This window comes from Phlebotomus papatasi, chromosome 3, assembly GCF_024763615.1.
Source record: "Phlebotomus papatasi isolate M1 chromosome 3, Ppap_2.1, whole genome shotgun sequence".
NCBI classification, from domain to species: Eukaryota; Metazoa; Arthropoda; class Insecta; order Diptera; family Psychodidae; genus Phlebotomus; species Phlebotomus papatasi.
This window is the reverse complement of record NC_077224.1, coordinates 60,459,852-60,477,169: the sequence shown is the minus strand read 5'-3', so window position 1 is coordinate 60,477,169 and position 17,318 is coordinate 60,459,852. Positions and strand designations below refer to the sequence as shown.

Below are 17,318 nucleotides of genomic sequence, written 5' to 3'. Positions count from 1 at the left end.
TTCTTTATTATTTCATGGAAATTTTTCTCTTGTTCATGACTGCTCGTGGGATTTATTGAAGGGATAGAGAGTTGTTGAATGTGGGGCAGGATGAGATATAGTAGTCAGAGTTGCAAACTCACCATTTGAATTCTTTATTATTGTTTCTGCATTTCCACCAGACTTTTCATCACTTTTGCCAGAAGGTTTCACCTCAGCTGAATTGGACCCCTTCATTAAAATGCAAAGATATAGGGAAAGTGAGATGGGTGGATTTTGTGAATATAAAATGCAATTACAAATTTCACTTAAAACTCTCTTGTACTTTAAATTGAACCAAGATGTATAGTATTTTGGTTTAATTGAAATTTTACAACAAAATTGTTCTTACTTGCACCACAACTAATTCAGGTGTTCTGGACGGTGTTACAGGTGGTGGTTGGCGCTTTTCCAGTGCTACAGATTTATCATCACCGTCACATACGTTGAAAATATCATTTTGCTAGAAAAAGAAGTATAGTTGATTAATTTACTATTACACAGAAAAAAATATTTTGTAAAATTGTTCGTAAATGTTTGTGAAATCCTATGGGGGACTTACGAAATGCTCGTGAACCCACAAACAAGTTCGTAAAATTTTGTACTTTTTTCACAAACATTGTTCGTGAAATGATCATTTGACGAACATTTTTTGTACTTTTACAAACATTTGCTCGTAAATGTTCATAAACACACAACAAAATGTTCGTAAAATTTTGTCATTTGTTTGTAAATTTTTGCCAGCCAAACAAAAATTACGAACAAATGACAAAATTTTACGAACATTTTTTTGTGTGTTTACGAACAAATGTTTGTAAAAGTACAAAAAATGTTCGTCAAATGATCATTTTACGAATAATGTTTGTGAAAAAAGTACAAACTTTTACGAACTTGTTTGTGGATTATATGATTCACGAGCATTTCGTAAGTCCTCAATAAGATTTCACAAACATTTACTAACAATTTTACAAAATATTTTTTCTGTGTAGGATTCATAGATGAGAATATCCAAATAAGAGAAGAGCACCCAGGATCTGAATGTTAGAAGACATACTTCGATATTTTGTTGAAAATATAAGCCTCATAATACTATTTGGTATTTTTTGTATGATCCATTTAACTTTATCTGCATTTGGGCTTTAAATTTTTAAAATAAATAAATTAATAATTACAATCGTAATTCATAAAAAATAGATGTAATTGCAACTATGTACTCTGTACCTCGGATCGTCACGAATTAATCAGGTGTCTGACGGAAAATTGGTATTATAAATTAAATCTGAGCTAGTGCACTGCATTCTTCTGAGAGTTACATGGTAAAAAGTACACTGATAAAAAACGGGGGTGCGATTAACGTTTTTTCCTCATAACTTTAACATTTTTTAGGTGTTAAAATATATCACCATTTTTTAATGTTAATATTACACCTTTTTAAGGGTAATATTAACATGAAAAAGTGTAACTTTAACCCCTAATACACCTAAAAAGTATAATATTTACACAGATTTCTGATCAATACTGCAGGGTAAAATAAACATTTCCGGAATGTTATTTTAACTTTTTCGGATTTCTCTCAGTGTAGATACTAATTTTTAAAAAGTCATTTGAATAGGTACAACCAATGGAACAATATGGTAATAATCTGACGATCCGACACCGAGAGAAATCCGAAAAAATCAAAATAACATTCAGGAAATATTAATTTTACCCTGCAGTATTGATCAGAAATCGGTGTAAATATTACCCTTTTTAGGTATGTTATGGGTTAAAGTTACCCTTTTTCATGTTGATTTTACCCTCAAAAGGTGTAAAATTTACATTAAAAAATGTTGATATATTTTTACACCCGAAAAGTGTTAATGTTATGACGAAAAAAAGTTAATCGTAGCCTCTTTTTTTTCTCAGTGGAAGAACACTGCCGATCACTGGTTATCTTTCTTTAGATTATTTGATATTGAAATTATTTAATATAATTCTTAAATCTATTCAATCTATTCAATTAAATTACATTAAATTGATTTAATGAGATTAAATCTATTCAATATTAATATTTGACTCGTATAATGTCAGATATTATGTGATAAAATATTGCACGATTTTTTCTTAGTTTTTCGCAAAGTCAAGAAATCTACCAATTTACGTCGATTTGATGTAAAAAAATCAGAAATTCAGTAAAATCTTTGCGTAATTTGACATATTAGCACGATATTTGTAAAATACATTGATAGATCAACACGATTTTTTTAGATATACAAACGCTAAGGTCTTTGCAAAAGATTGAGAGATCAGTAGCATTATTTTCGCAGATTAACAAATCACCAAGATGTTAGCTAAAGAGGGGAAGGGCTCATAATTTTGGACAGTTCCTAAATTTGGACACTTTGAGGGTAAAATTAGACACTAAAAATAAATTGATTAAAATTATGGATTTTTATTCCAGTATTTGATGAATAATGAATTCTATCTAAATATTTGTTCTTTTTGGACGACGATAAACAGTTTGTCAAGTTTCTAAACAACCCTTAAGAAAAGTAATAAAGTAATCAATTAGTATTGAAAATATCGCACTTCAAACTTGGAACATTGATGCATATAAGCTAAGCACCCTATCCAAAATGTAAGCCCTTACCCTATCGATTGTCGATTCTGAAAATTTTAAGCGATATCTGTACTTTTTGTAGTTAATATAAATATTTATCAACAGCCACATTCGTTTAAGAATGTCACAATAAATGGCCAAACAATGCGCAAGACTCGTCATTTACCTAATCAGATATATATTTTTCGATACTATCGATTCGGTAGTATCGAAAGTCATTCCACTCCTGGAGAAATCGTTATGGTTTTTGCAAAAGATGGACAAATCAGTATAATTTTAACAAGATGAAAAATCGTCATGATTTTTGCAAAATAGTCAGATCGGCATGATTTCTACGATAACCTAACATCTCTGTACGATTTTGCGAAATGTAGAGATTGATACGATTTTTATAAGTTGGACACACCGGAGCATTTTTTGAAAGATAAAAATATTACCACGATTTTTTGCAAGATAGGCGGAACCAAGTATAAGACAAGACTTTTAGTGCACTTTTAAAAGACTTAAAATGAAAATTTTCTATTGAAATTTCCATAACAGCTCTTAAGATCCTTAAGAGTGCGCCACATTACTCATAGTAATCTCAGTGATGGAACCAAGAGCGTTATAAGTAAATAAATAGATTTTTGGTTCTAGTGCCTTTCTTAGGGAATTCTACAAGACTATTTTAAGAAAAAAATGCTGCTTGGGATGGAGATTGGCAATGAATTATAATTATTATTATTGTATTAAGCTTAGTTAACTTCAGTCTATAGTCGGCGCTTTTAGTAATGATTTGAAAAAAGGGTTTAAAATACACAGTAAAAAAATGTGTAAAATTTTACTACTATAATAATGCAAAATCGACCATTTTATTTGTTTAATTTAAAAATGTTTAAAAAATGCACAAGATTTTGGTAATTTATTGTCACGTGATTGAAAATTACCAGTATTATAGGTGAAAAATTTTCAACAATATTGTTTAATTTGAAAATGTGTAAAATTTTAACACTAGCCGTACTCACTATGGCGCTGTTATCTTGTAATATCGTTATCTCGTTATCTCGTTATGTTCTCGTAATGTATTTTATAAATGAAAAATTATAACAAGATAACAGATTACGGAGATTACGAGATAACAACGCCATAGTGAGTACGGCTATACTATAATAGTGTGAAATCGGATAAATTAATTATTTAATTGCGATCTGTGTAAAATTTCTCACTGTTATAATCATAGAAATTTTTCAACAATGTTTCGTGATTTAAAACTGTTTGACAAGTTCTAAAAATTACCACTATTATAGTATGATTACAGTTTTTCACATTATTATAGTGTGAAAAAATACACAACTTTATGGTATTTTTTGTCACATGATCAAAAATTAACACTATTATAGTTTGATCATAATTTTTAACACTATTATAGTGTGAAACCTTGTGTATTTCAACCAAAGTTGTTGAATTTTTAAACAAAAGTTTTTGAATTTTTAAAGAAAAGTTGTTGAATTTTGAGTCAAAAGTTGTTGAATTTTTAAACAAAAGTTGTGTAAAAATTGGAAAAAATTGCTACTATAAATTAAATAAATTGCTGCTTGGGTATCCGTGAGGAAAATGTTCAAATATTTTTTTAGAATTGATTGATATTTGATTTTCTTAAGCCGTTGTGTTGTGATTTTGATGAAAGTTATTTGGAAAAGAGATGTTTATGTTCAGTGCGACGTGCTTTAAGTGCATGGGATTACCAATTTAACTTACCCATTTATTGAAGCGTTCGATGAGTAAATTAATCGATAGGCCAGCGTTTTTGATCACACTGACAGCAAATTGGTGTGAGGCGTCACGTAAATTCACTTCATCCACAGCCAAAATGCGATCTCCAATTTTCAACAAGCTACACTTGTCAGCTGGACTATCGGGGATGATGTTTTTGATGAACACTCCAACAATTTTGTTGTGGCCCGAAAGATTTACCTACGTTGAGGTATACAATATCATTTAGATTATAATGTTGACTTTGGTAGATTGGGAAAGTTATAAATGCCATTCATAGTGTAGGTGTTATGTGTTAAAATTTAAATCATATTCTTCGATGCCTCACAATCTTTCTCCCCCAATCATTTGGAAACATTAAATATCATAGTGACATTGATGTATTTTTAGATAAGCCTCATTTCAAATAATTTTACATTCATTTATATCACAATTGAAACCATTTGAGAGCAATTCACCAACGAAGTTTTGAGGGTGTTTGTCTGGCAGTACGTTAGCATATTTTGATAAAAATCGCTCTTAAAAATCTTCTAAAATCTTATTGGAACCAAAAAAGTAATAAGATGTTTTACTGACCCCAGGGATTAATGTAAAACATATATTAATATCTTAAAATTGGAAACACGAAGATATTACATTCACTACGCAAGATATTGTAAAAGTTTTGTCAAAATTCTTTTGTTTTATTTACTAAAAAATATAGATTTTTTGGTTGGGAATGGTCTGTGAGTGAAGTTTTATTTGATAATTTCTACAGATCAGATTTTCTAAATTGCAATAAAACAACAGATTTTGAGAAAACTCTTACAAGAATTTTGTATAATAATTTAAGCAGATTAACAAGATAATAAAAAGTATGAAAAAAACAATCAAATGGCGCAAGAGGTAGCCAAACATCTTATTACTTTTTCATAAAAATTAACGTATTTTACAAGATTATTTTAAAGATATTTTTTCAGAGTACCTAAATCCCAAACAGTATGAGATAACTATGGTTTTAAAGAAATTTCACCATAAAGTCGGATGATCGTGAATTATTTAATTGATTTGTGAAGGATTACGTTGCGCAGATTGATATAGAAATGCGATTTAATATTCTTTATTACTTTAATAATAATCTCATTTATCAATGTTAATCTGTTTCTGGAATGTAATAGCCCTTGTTCCAAGGATATTTAAAAATATAATATAAAATAAGTGGAGCATGTATTGACAGTAAAAGTCCGATAGTCACTCCGAAATAAAATTATTCTCAAACTCTACTTTATCGAACTCAAAGAGAGGGCAGTTATAATCCACTTGTTTTCGACTTCTGATACGGTTAGAGGTCGAATGGTAAGAGATATTGACTTCCGGTCTTCTACGACCCACCATGAGTCAAGATTATCTAGGACAGTCTTTTTTTCTTTTTTCCGCACCCCCTTCTTCCTCTCCAAAACCATGTTTTTTGGTTTATTTCGAAGACGGCTCCTACAATTTCTTTCATTTTCGAATATATTTTAGAGGTAGTCAAGGTAAATTCTTCGTCCTTGGACACCTGTATTCGAAAACAATTTCGATATCGAATTTTCTAAGATCAAAGTGTAACCACTTTGCAGAACCTGTTTTTTCTCAAATTTGAATTTTTTGAAAGATCTTGAAATTTCCAACCCAACTGCATTGGACGTGCTAACACAAGTAGAGTTTGATTCTCCAATAGTGCCTTGGATAAAAAGTAAATGGAACTCTATTTACAGAAAGAGTCGTTGATGTTCAAAGAATTCAAATTCAATTTCGAATTTTCATACTAAATTTTCGAACGACGTGTGGAAAATTTGTGCAATATTGCAACAAGAAGCTTGCATAACAGTTACTCAATGATTATAGAGTCTTTGCTTTGTGTTTTTCCTCACAATAATGTGAAGACTTCGAAATTCGAACAGGATGTACTTAAGCCATTTTGCGAAAGTATCAAGAAGTAAGAATGTCTCTTTTTTTCAAATAGATCTTCGAATTTTTGAAGATCTACTTGTGAATAATAAGAATCAGTCATGAGGCGGTATAGTACCCGTAAATGATTTATCATCTCATATTTTCTTTTTTATTTGTTGGTAAGCTTGTTGCTCATGCTAAAATATTCTAAAACGTACTTTCCTTAAGCAATTTTTCGGTATGTTTTTTTTTATAATTTATCAATCAATTTAATCGATATTAAAGCGGGACCTATTATCGAAAAAACATGTGGAAAGTTAATATACGGATAGTTCTTTCTCGTGAGGTCGAGCACTCTGCAAAGCTGGGATATGGTATGTCTTTTGAAAATTATTCGACACTTTTTTACCAATTAATTTCTGCATGTGTGTTCCATTAGTAATTAATAATATTTTGCAAAAGTTAATTTGTAAAAAAAACAGAGAATAATTGGAATAATTTTTAAAGAATTACTTTTTTGGATTGATGGTCTATCAATGTCGATACATGCTCAATTTTTTAAATAGATTTTATTGCAATTGTAAATGAAAATTTTGTTTTAACACTTTACTGTTCTCAAGTGCTTCTGTATTATCGATTTTTCTCAGTATTGGTGTTGCTGTAATAATTGTTTGGTGCAGGGACCTATCGACATTTCATTTTTCCATACGTTTTTGCATAGAGACAATGAAGACTATTGGCAAGTTTTTTCCTAAAGAGAATTGACTTATCAGTCTGATATATTTCGAAATTGTGTATTAAAAGCTATCTAAAAATACATATTTCATAATTTTCGCCGGAATAATACAAGAAATAGGAGCGAATTTGTTTAAGTCGCGGTACAATATCTGCAAAATTTTTACAAGGAAAAGTGAAAAATAGCTTCACTTTTTATTAGGCTTGATGGGCCCTGGTTTAGTGGTTTAAGAGCACGGTGAAAACTGGGGAAAACAGTCCAGACAGGAACCAACAAAATGAAAAGTCGATAATGCAGAAGCACTTGAGAAAAGTAAAATGCTAGAGAAAAACATGTTCATTTTTTTATTATTATTATTATTATTATATATTTATTACTCTTAAGCATATACAATTAACAAAAAGTATGCAGCAATAAGGCATGAATCAAGGCGTCCGCCGCCGTCTTAGCGTTGGTGACCAGCCTCCAAAGCCAAACGGCGGAAATGCTTCTTCTCAGGCTGTATAGTCTTTTGTCGTGTATAACGATCTTTTATATAATATTTTACCAAATAAATAAATTACAATTACAAAATAAGCCCTATTGCAGAGATAATCGGAAATATGCTCAAGGTAGATGTGACAGGAGCAACTAGGCTCGTGGTGTCACAACGAGTTCAATTCAGCGTGAAGAAAAAATATGAATTAAGAAAAAATAATAATAAAGAGTTCATCAAAAGTTGAACAGAAAACCCAGAAACCCACATGATAAATCCAAAAAAAGAAAAGGAACAAATGTTAGAAACAATATAATAAATTAATTAATTGAGGATTCGAATATCAGAGTTGCGGCAGAAAAGGAAAGCGAAAACAAAAGAAAGAAAAAAACTGGAAGGAAGAAAAGAAAGTGAAAAAAAACTAAAGCAAACTCAATCAAAAGGGATATATTAAGATGTGTTTACCAGGGATTATTAAAATATCCAGAACAAGAGTGTCAACCGAGGAGAGCACCATGACACAATGCACCCGAACCAGCAGAAACCAAAATCATCGCAACCCCAGGGCTTACTTCCCAGACAGAGACTGTGCGCTCAAATCATAAGGTCCTGCATTTACAAATTACAATATATGGAGCGAGAGAGAGGCGAGAGATTCTCCAAACAGGACTTCATGATAGGCCACAACCCCATCCAAGCAAGATAAAAAAAAGAAAATGGACTGAAGCAATAACTCATCAAGCCCAGGGGATGGGAAAGGTCCACTAGAACAGGTACAGTAGAGGCATAGCACCATCCAAAGAAAGACATCTATGCTATATGTTCGAGGAATTCATAGCGATAAGACAGCCAAAGCCATGACAGAACGCCATCGAGAAATTCGGACCGCCTGGTAGCCTCTCTTATGTTTCTAGGAAGTGTGTTGAAAAGAGAAGGCGCCGAGAACGAAAATGACCTCTTAAAGCGCTCACATCTAGGACGAGGAACAACTGCCATAAGACCATGTCGATCGGATCGCTCTCTGGCACGACATCTAAGACCACCCCTCATGAAGAACACTCTCAGAGTCTTATATTTAAACATATATTGAAGAGGAAAAACTCTCCAATTCATAAAAATCAGTCTAAGCGAGTCACGTTTCTTTTTACCCAGAAGGGCCCTCAAAGCAAATCTTTGTGACATGTAAACTGGATGCATACTAATCTCAGAATGACCCCCCCAAACATTGAGAGCATAATTTAACCTGCTATCGATGCAAGCAAAGTAGAAGGACCTCAAGAGCCTCTCTGAGCAGTATTTACTTAATTCATAACATCCACGTATAGTGGGAATAAGGCTGGATTTTAACATATCAGCATGAGCAGTCCAGGTCAGTTTAGAATCCAGAATAACACCGAGATACCTAAGTTGCTCAACAAAATTCAAACGAATACAGGCCGTATCACAAGACTGACCAGAACAAGTGCTAGAATGGCAAATTACATGGTCAGGCAAACCAAGAAATGAGCTAGGGACGAAACGCATAATACTGCTTTTGTCACTCAGGATCATGTGAAAGTGATCCAGCCACCTCCGCAATAACCCCAGATCATGCTTTTAATGGAATATCACCACTATGCCTCGTGTATACCTTTAGATTGGGACAATTTCATGAAATAAAAATTTACATTCCTATCCTCAAACGTTTTACCTTAAATGCACTTAATGTTATTAAATTAAGTTCGCTCAACTGAGTAAAGTCCAATTGCAGCACCTTAACTCGTATATACTCTAGCATTCAAGGAAGTGTTTTTTTTTTCATTTTCCAATCTCTTTTATTTTAAGTCTCAACTATCCTTCTATTACTAAAAATACATTTTGCAAAATGCGCATTTTCTGTGAAAATTCCATTGGAAAATGTAATAAGATTATTTGTGTTGGGAGACGAATTTTTAGTAACCATTCAATAAGTTTTTTATCGCTCTGCCCAACTCTTTTACGATGGGTGAAAACAGAAATTTTAAGTATTCCGTTCACATTTTATGAATCACTTACTAAAATGTAATTATTTGTTTCATTTCACATCGTTTTGCAGAAATGATATTGAGAGAAAACTGGTAGATTTTTATTTCATTATGTTGACTATAAATAAAAGTGAAAATGCATTGAGTATCAAAAAAAAGACAAAAAATATTCATTGAAAAAATCTCAATTGAGTAAAATTGATTTAAAATCTTTTCTTGCAAAACATTTTCTGTTGGTTCAATTACAAAAGTGAGTTATAGTTTTATTTTATGCAGTAAAAGTAGTCAATTAAAAAAAAAACATTTCCATATCTGTAGAGAAAAAACATTCGTTTCTCTAATGTGGAAACATGCACAAGAATTTTAATGACAAAAACTTGAAATTAAAAGAATAAAAAGAACACATAACAGTTGGTTGGGAATATAAATTGTGAGATTCATTAGGAAAAAAAATCGATTAATAGGATTCTGCTATTGAATAATCTATTTAACGAGGAGATGCTTTTTTTTGTTTGTACAAAAATGGAAAAGGGAAAACCTCACAGAACGAGGGAAAATTATTAGAGTTTTGTGACATCCCAGAGGTAGTATTTAACATGTGTTTACAGCACTCCTGAGCTTCCACAAGCTGGATGTATTTGCAGAAATGAAAAAATAAAAGGGTTTATTTAGCGAGAGAGTTAGTGGAAGGGGAAGTGAAAAGAAGGTCCTTTGAATAGTGAAGGGGAGTCATTTAAAAGAGAAACATCCGACAAAAAGAGTGTTGTTATGTAGTGTTTGTAAAAAAAAAAATCGTGATGTGAAATATAGTGTAAGAAATGTAGGACACTATTCATTTAGGGAAAACTGGGGTACTTTCATAAATAAGGTTTTATATGTTTTGTAAAATCAAGTAAGGCAAATTTGTAATTTGTATTTAACGATATTATAAGCAACGAATGCTTATACAGCCGATGCAGACACGTTTCCGCCGTTTGGCTTCGGAGGCTAGTTACCTACGTTAAGACGGCGGAGGACGCATGGTAATGAAAGATTATGCCAAGCTGAATAAAGTCATTATAATGAAAGTTTTGATTTTCCAAATACGTTAAGGAGTGGATTTATTAAGAACTGTTACTGCTCCTGAAAGTCTCGGGAACCAGGGATGGAAAGATAACTTTTTGATACTATCGTATCGATAGTATCGTTAAATTTCTATTTCGTAGATTTAGTGAAGGACGGATTTTTAAACAATATCGGACGATTTAGTATACCATTCTTAAAAGAATGTAACTGTTAATATTACTTTAATATTTGTATTACCTACAAATGGCGCAGCTATCATTTTAATTTTTCAGAATCGACAGTCAATACTATCGAAAAGATATTATCATGTCATCCCACTTTTTCCTTCGGATCCGCATAAATTTGAAAATCATAACATAAAAAAAGTTAAATACCTTTAAAAATGAAATAGAAAATGACCAGTAATAAGTCCAGATAAGCTTATGGTAGCTGAGATTCTTTACAGTGATCTCGATACGCGTGCAACTCGAGGTGCTTGCAACTCGGAATGCGTGAAATTTCGATCGTTAATTGAATTTTGTGGGTAAAGAATCGTGTCGAACCAATTTTATCCATTTCGACCACCAAAACAGTTTACTCGACACGATTATTTACCCCCAAGATTCAACTCACAATCGAATTTTCACGCATTTCGAGTTTCAAGCACTTAAAAGTTGCACGCATTTCCAGTAAAGAATCACAGCTACCATAAGCTGCTTATCTGGATTTTTCTGATGCTTTTATATGGAAGGGACATTACCGTGATGAAATTTTTCACCCAATTATAAAGCTAAAGCATATAATAATAATAATTATAATAATTTTAAAAATAGAACAAAAAAATCCAATCTCAAAGGTATCCCTAATCAAAGGTGCCCCACATCCTCCTCCTTTTCATCAAAAGAATTTGTAAAAGAGAATATTGAAAAATTTCATATTTATTTTCAAAAACCTAATGGTTTCGTCATCCCAATGAAAGGGTTGAATGCTGATCATTTATAGGTCATGAGTTATCGATCGTAGCATTTACCTTGATAACACGGCGCAACAAAATGAAACTTTTTTTCTTGGGATGGAAAATAATAAGTAGTTTCTTTTTTCTTGGTCCCTCACTTTTCAAATTCGGACAATTAGAACCGGAGTTATTGCCATTTAAAAAAAAATTTGGACCATTATAGCTTGGGTCAGAGGGGTCGGGGGACCTTAAGTTTGGTGTTGATCGAAAGATCTAAGGTCCAGCTAAAACATATTAAAATTTGAGCCCGATCGATGCCATATCGAAGTCTTATTGACTTATAGTGCATGTCGTTAAGCTATGAAATAAAATACCGTCGTTGCGGGTGACTTTGCACGTTTTTTCGCTGTTTTTCAACTTTGCCCTCTAAAAGTGGATAGTTAAAGTGAAAGGAGGGGGGTTTTTGAGTAAAATTATTTGTATTCAGTTGTTAATGAATAGATTTTGTGCCAATAGCATTAATTTTATAAAATTTTACTATGTTTAAAAAAATCAAGAAAAAAGGCTTGCACTTGGGATAAGGTGCGGGTGACTTTGCACTTTTTAATAAATACTAAAAAATCAACAATTTCTGATAATAAACGACAATGAAGATCTTCACATCTAAGGGTAAGATGTACGAGATCTACAAGATGACATGATCGCCATCTTGATTTGACGTTTCTGTCCGCCATTTTGAATAACTGTCAAAATCTAAAACTGGCCCGATTGGGTTGAAATTTTAGTATGTTGTAGCTGATATCAAGACCTTTTCAGAACGTATCTATGTTCCAGTCTACGTCAAGTATTTACCTTGATACAGGGGCTCAAAGTTTAAAAATTTGAAATATTCATATTTTGGCGATCTTTATTTTCTAATCCTGAATTTTAAAACATAAACGAAATGCCTCAGTAACCATTAGAAATGGTTGAGGCTTTTATTTTATATATTTATTTACTCTTACATAATTAAAAAAAATAAATGAAAAGTGCATTTATTTATTTTTTTATTTTTTCATATTTGCAAAAGTTTTTCAGATCTTCAAATAATATGCTGTTATAAAGGAAAACATTACTTTTCTTTTTGTTTGTTACTTAGATCTCATCACCTAACGATAATACTGCCTTTTTTGTGATGGTTTCGATAAAAGAAGCTCTCCGTAGTTCTGTATTAATGAAAATGTCAAAATTTTGAACTTGGAGCCCCAGTACCCAGACAATTGCTTGACCTAGGTCGGATTTTATATATGTTCTGAAAAGGTCTTGACATCAGCCAGAACATACTAAAATTTCAGCTCAATCGGATGAGATTTTTGTTTTGACAGTTATTCAAAATGGCGGACAGAATCGTCAAATCAAAATGGCGACCATACCATCTTGTAGATCTCGGTCATTTTATCTTAAGTTATAAAAAAAATTTGATAATTTTTGGCCAAATACTTCTATAATAAAGCTTAAGAAAGTCCATTATATGCAATTTTTTAATATAAATCATGCGTTCTTAGGAAGACTATAGTGAAAAAAAGGAATTTACTAAAAATAATGATCAAAATCGAAGTGAATTATTCTAGCCAGATAAATTTAGAATAGATTTGGGCAATTTACTTCTCTGAAATCGATTTTGGAATTGCATCTTCAGATAACTTTTTCGCGGAGTCGTTTTTTGACAAAATACCTATACTGGGATTTCATTGACTGTTACTGAAACTACAAGAATCCTTTTGAGGATCATTGTACCTTACTTGGTACTTAACATATCCCTATATACTTTGACATGGTAGACCGGATCGGCGAAGACTATCAATAAGTGCTAGAATTGTTCAAAGTCTCACGAACAGCAGAGTGCAAAGTCACCCCCCGAGTGCAAAGTCACCCGCAACGACGGTAATGAATTTTTGAGAGAAAATTCTGTGGTAATTTCTGGATAACGGTATATTTTACGACCCTATGATATTCAGGAGACTATTTTTGTAAAGGATTCAAGTCTTCCCACGCATCCTTTTCATGAATTTGGAGGATATTTAGGGGTTTATGAAACAAATCTAAAAAAATGAAGGGATAGGGATATGCGATGTTCCAGGAAAATTGTCCTTGAATCCTCCTCTACACATTCTTGAGTTATCCTTTGATACCAACATCCTAGGATGTACCGTTATTGATTATAAACAACTTATTTTCAAATATTTCGAACAATTTCTTAAAGATCTTTTTCTTAAGATATCTCAGAAACTTGAGGTGATGGACCACAAGTTTCTTCGGGAGAAATGTTCACGACATACCAAGGAACAAGAAACTACTCATTATTTTTCATCCCATTTGTGGCTGTTGCACAGTGTTATGAGACAAATATAAATCTCTAATACGATCTTCATATCTAACACGGGTTTCACAAAGGAGGTTTAGCCCACTTTCAGTACTTAATCCTAAGTTAATGTTTTTTTTTTTCAAAAATCTTGCGTGATAAGAAATTAGAGAAGTTAAGCCGTATAGCTAAACTTTGGACTGATGAGGAAAACCGTATATGTTTGAGCTTTCTAATTTGTTGTCTTTCGATATTTTTTGGAAAATTTTAACCAAGGATTGGATTAGAATGGCATATAATACACTGCATTTTGAAAACCAATAAAATATCTCTAGTCTGAAGACTGGTTTAAGGCTAGGATTCTAGTGCTTCTTAAGTCATAGTCTGAAAACATCTGATCTTTAAGTTTAATTTTGGGTGTAGAACCGCTATTGGAGTTTCGACAGACCTACGGCGTAAATCAAGCAGCGGTTTGGTACATAAAAAGCTTATGGAAAGTTTCCTAAATTACATATTTCGACTATTAACCACGCTAAGACGGTTTTCAGATTCAGTAGAGTTTTAGCCCAGTTCCCGAAAGTCTAATAAATTTTAAATAGAGAGCATTTTTTTTGATTTTTTTTGAATCTAATGGATAATAATTTATCCTTAATATCCATATAAGTAAAAATTTTCCAATAAGTCTCGACTAATAAGAATTTAGAGAAGTTAGGCCATATGGATAAGCCTTAGATCTTATGAACGATTTTCAGACTAAAGTTCTAGCCCAGTTCCCGAAGGTCTGAAAATTCAATTTAACATGGTTTAGCTCTCAATACCAAAAAGTCTCAGGCTCTTTTAATTTCTAAGAAGCCCTTAGCAGCTCCTTCAGTTCCTCTCACTATCTATGGGCAACCCATGTCATTTGTTGATCGGGCACGCAATCTAGGCGTCGTTTTTAACTCCTCCTTTACATGGTCTGATCATATCTCTCACATTAATCAGAGGATTTATGGTACTCTTCGCATACTCCGACGCTTCCGTGAGATCACGCCGTTTAACACTCGCCTTCTCGTGAGATCTCTTCTCATCCCAATGATGACTTACGGTGCTGAACTCATTTTCGCAGCTGACTGCGAAACACTAAGGCGTCTAGCGGTGACCTTTAACAATTGCGTTAGATACGTTTGTAGTCTCGGCCCTCGCGATCATATTTTTAGGAACCGCAACATTCTGATGGGTTGTAATCTCCCATCTCTCCTCCGTCAGAGAGCGGTTTCTTTTCTGTTTCGTCTGATTTCATTGGGTCGTCCGCGCTACTTGACCTCACTTCTAATTCCTGAGGCCTCTGCTAGGGTACGGGGACTCTTGGTGCCGAGAGCTCACTCTAACCAGCTATCGCGAACTATCTTTGTCGACGGGGTTGTCTTGTTCAACTCCCTTCCTTTGCATGCCAGATCATCTTTGATCGGCATCGCTAGATTCTACCAGACTGTATCAGGCTAAATTCGTTTCTCTTTTTCCTTTCTTTTTTCTCTGTTATTATTTTCTGATTTTCTTTCTTTTTCAAACCATGTAAGAGGGGTGGACCCTATTAATATTCAATAATCCATAAAATATTTACAAAAATATTGCCAGATGAGAAATTCAAGAAGCCTATCGTTAAAGCTTAATCCTCAAGCTATTTAATATCTTTTTTTAAATGTATTCAATCTTCCAGAGATATTTATTAAACGGTTCTTCTGGATTCCGTTTCCACGTTGATGTATCCACGTATCTATATAAAAATTCTTAATGAATTTACTTATTTTTATAACTGGTAACTATTTTATTTTATTTGCTTTGTGCCCAATTAGTAGTCTTTTGTATATATATAAAAAAAATGTTATGTTTACTAATTAAATTGTTGTATAAAATAACCCTCCGAACCCTATTCTAGATTTTCTCCATTTTCTCACTTTCGTGTCCCATGTTTCTGTTTAGGGAAATGGAAGGATTTTAATTGGGGGAAGGGGGAAAAGGTAGGATAATGTTTATCTGGATGAGGATTTTTATTTTTGTATATTTTATTTAGGATGAGAAAAAAGGACTCCTTTGCGCCAAATGAGTGGTATGGGGGGCGAAAGAGGGTTGTGAAAAGGAGCAGTGAGAAAAAGAGTTTAATAGCTACTGGTGTGGAAATTTATTGGGAAAAGTCATCCAGAGCATATTATGTGTATATTTGTCATAAAATGTCTGGGTGTATTAAATGGATGTAAAAGGAAAGACTGGATGAAATTTTATTTGGGAATTTGTTATCCTATATATTTCATTGGATATTATATCTTATTTTTATTTCCTACGCTTTCGATGATCCCAAATGCTATGCATGAAGTGAAGAATTGTTTGATAACATGTTTTGGAAAGTGTTGAAATTTTATTTTTGGTCATTCTCTGGGAAAAGGCAAAATTTCCATGATAATTGCCTCTATGCATCCGGAAAACTCATTTGTCATTCCATTTGCAAATGCAATTGTTATGCTTCACATGTACATATTCTGGATGTTATTTTGTTTTAGCATACTCTTGCATACCTCATCTCAAAATCATGTTGATTGAATCGTGCATGTTGAGCTGGATCTTGGTGTCTTCCCCATTGAGTATTTACTTCACCAAATACTTCCGTGTTTTGGGAAATAAAACTATATATAATATATGATTGCGGTTTGTGAATGAATTTAAAAGGTCATGCTACAATATCAAAATGCTTTGGTCACATTTAAGCTTCGACTGCTTTAGTTTATTCTCTGGTGACTTCATAAAACATTTTCACCCTCGATATTCTTATGCAATGTGTATTCGTAAAACTCACCCACGGAATATCTTGTGGACAAAAGTTTATTGTATGAACATAGACTTGAACGGTCTTTCTGGTTTCTTTTTTACTTCTCCCTACATAATGGTATAGTTGGCACAAAATACTTGTATGTCCGTTTTTTTTGCTCAGCAAATATCACACTAATGGTATAATTTATCCCATTGAAGGAAAGTTCTCTTATGGTGAAAAAGTTCTTTAGTGTCTCTGTGTGTTGGGAGAATTGTGGACTTTAGCACGCAATCAAATCATTAAAGAATGCTTGGAAAAACATAAGGAAATGTTGTTGGTATAAAATCGATTTAATATTATAAAAAAATTCCCTCTTTACTTTTTATGTTCCACGTCTTTTTGGTGTCTTCACTTTGATCTTTCATAAGAATTCGTTTTTCCTTATTTTTTTATTGTACAGAAAAGAACTAAATCGTAACTTGTTGCCGTTACTAAAATGAAAATGATGCTCTTCCGAGAAACTTTTCCACAAGACTATTCCGGCAAAGTTGAAGAGACTTCAATCACAACTTGTTTGCAGATTGATATCCATCCGGTCTATTAAGTCTTGTTTTCCTCTCACTTCAACCTCTGTATTTTGAGAAGACCACTCTTATATCCTTTTTCATTTTCTCTCAGTGCATTGCCAATGCAATGTGA

At 32.7% G+C, this 17,318-nt stretch overlaps 1 protein-coding gene across 6 annotated transcripts in view; it reads right to left on the bottom strand.

Moving 5' to 3' along the window:
• LOC129807037 (inactivation-no-after-potential D protein) overlaps positions 1–17,318 on the bottom strand; it is a 75,057-nt gene that overhangs the window by 11,153 nt on the left and 46,586 nt on the right. For all 6 annotated transcript variants that reach the window (XM_055856004.1, XM_055856000.1, XM_055856003.1 and 3 more), the window contains 3 exons: positions 4,355–4,570; positions 371–481; positions 123–210 (listed from right to left, as the gene is read on the bottom strand). In XM_055856004.1, coding sequence (XP_055711979.1) covers positions 123–210; positions 371–481; positions 4,355–4,570 — 415 coding nt within the window. The remainder of the gene's footprint in view (positions 1–122; positions 211–370; positions 482–4,354; positions 4,571–17,318) is intronic.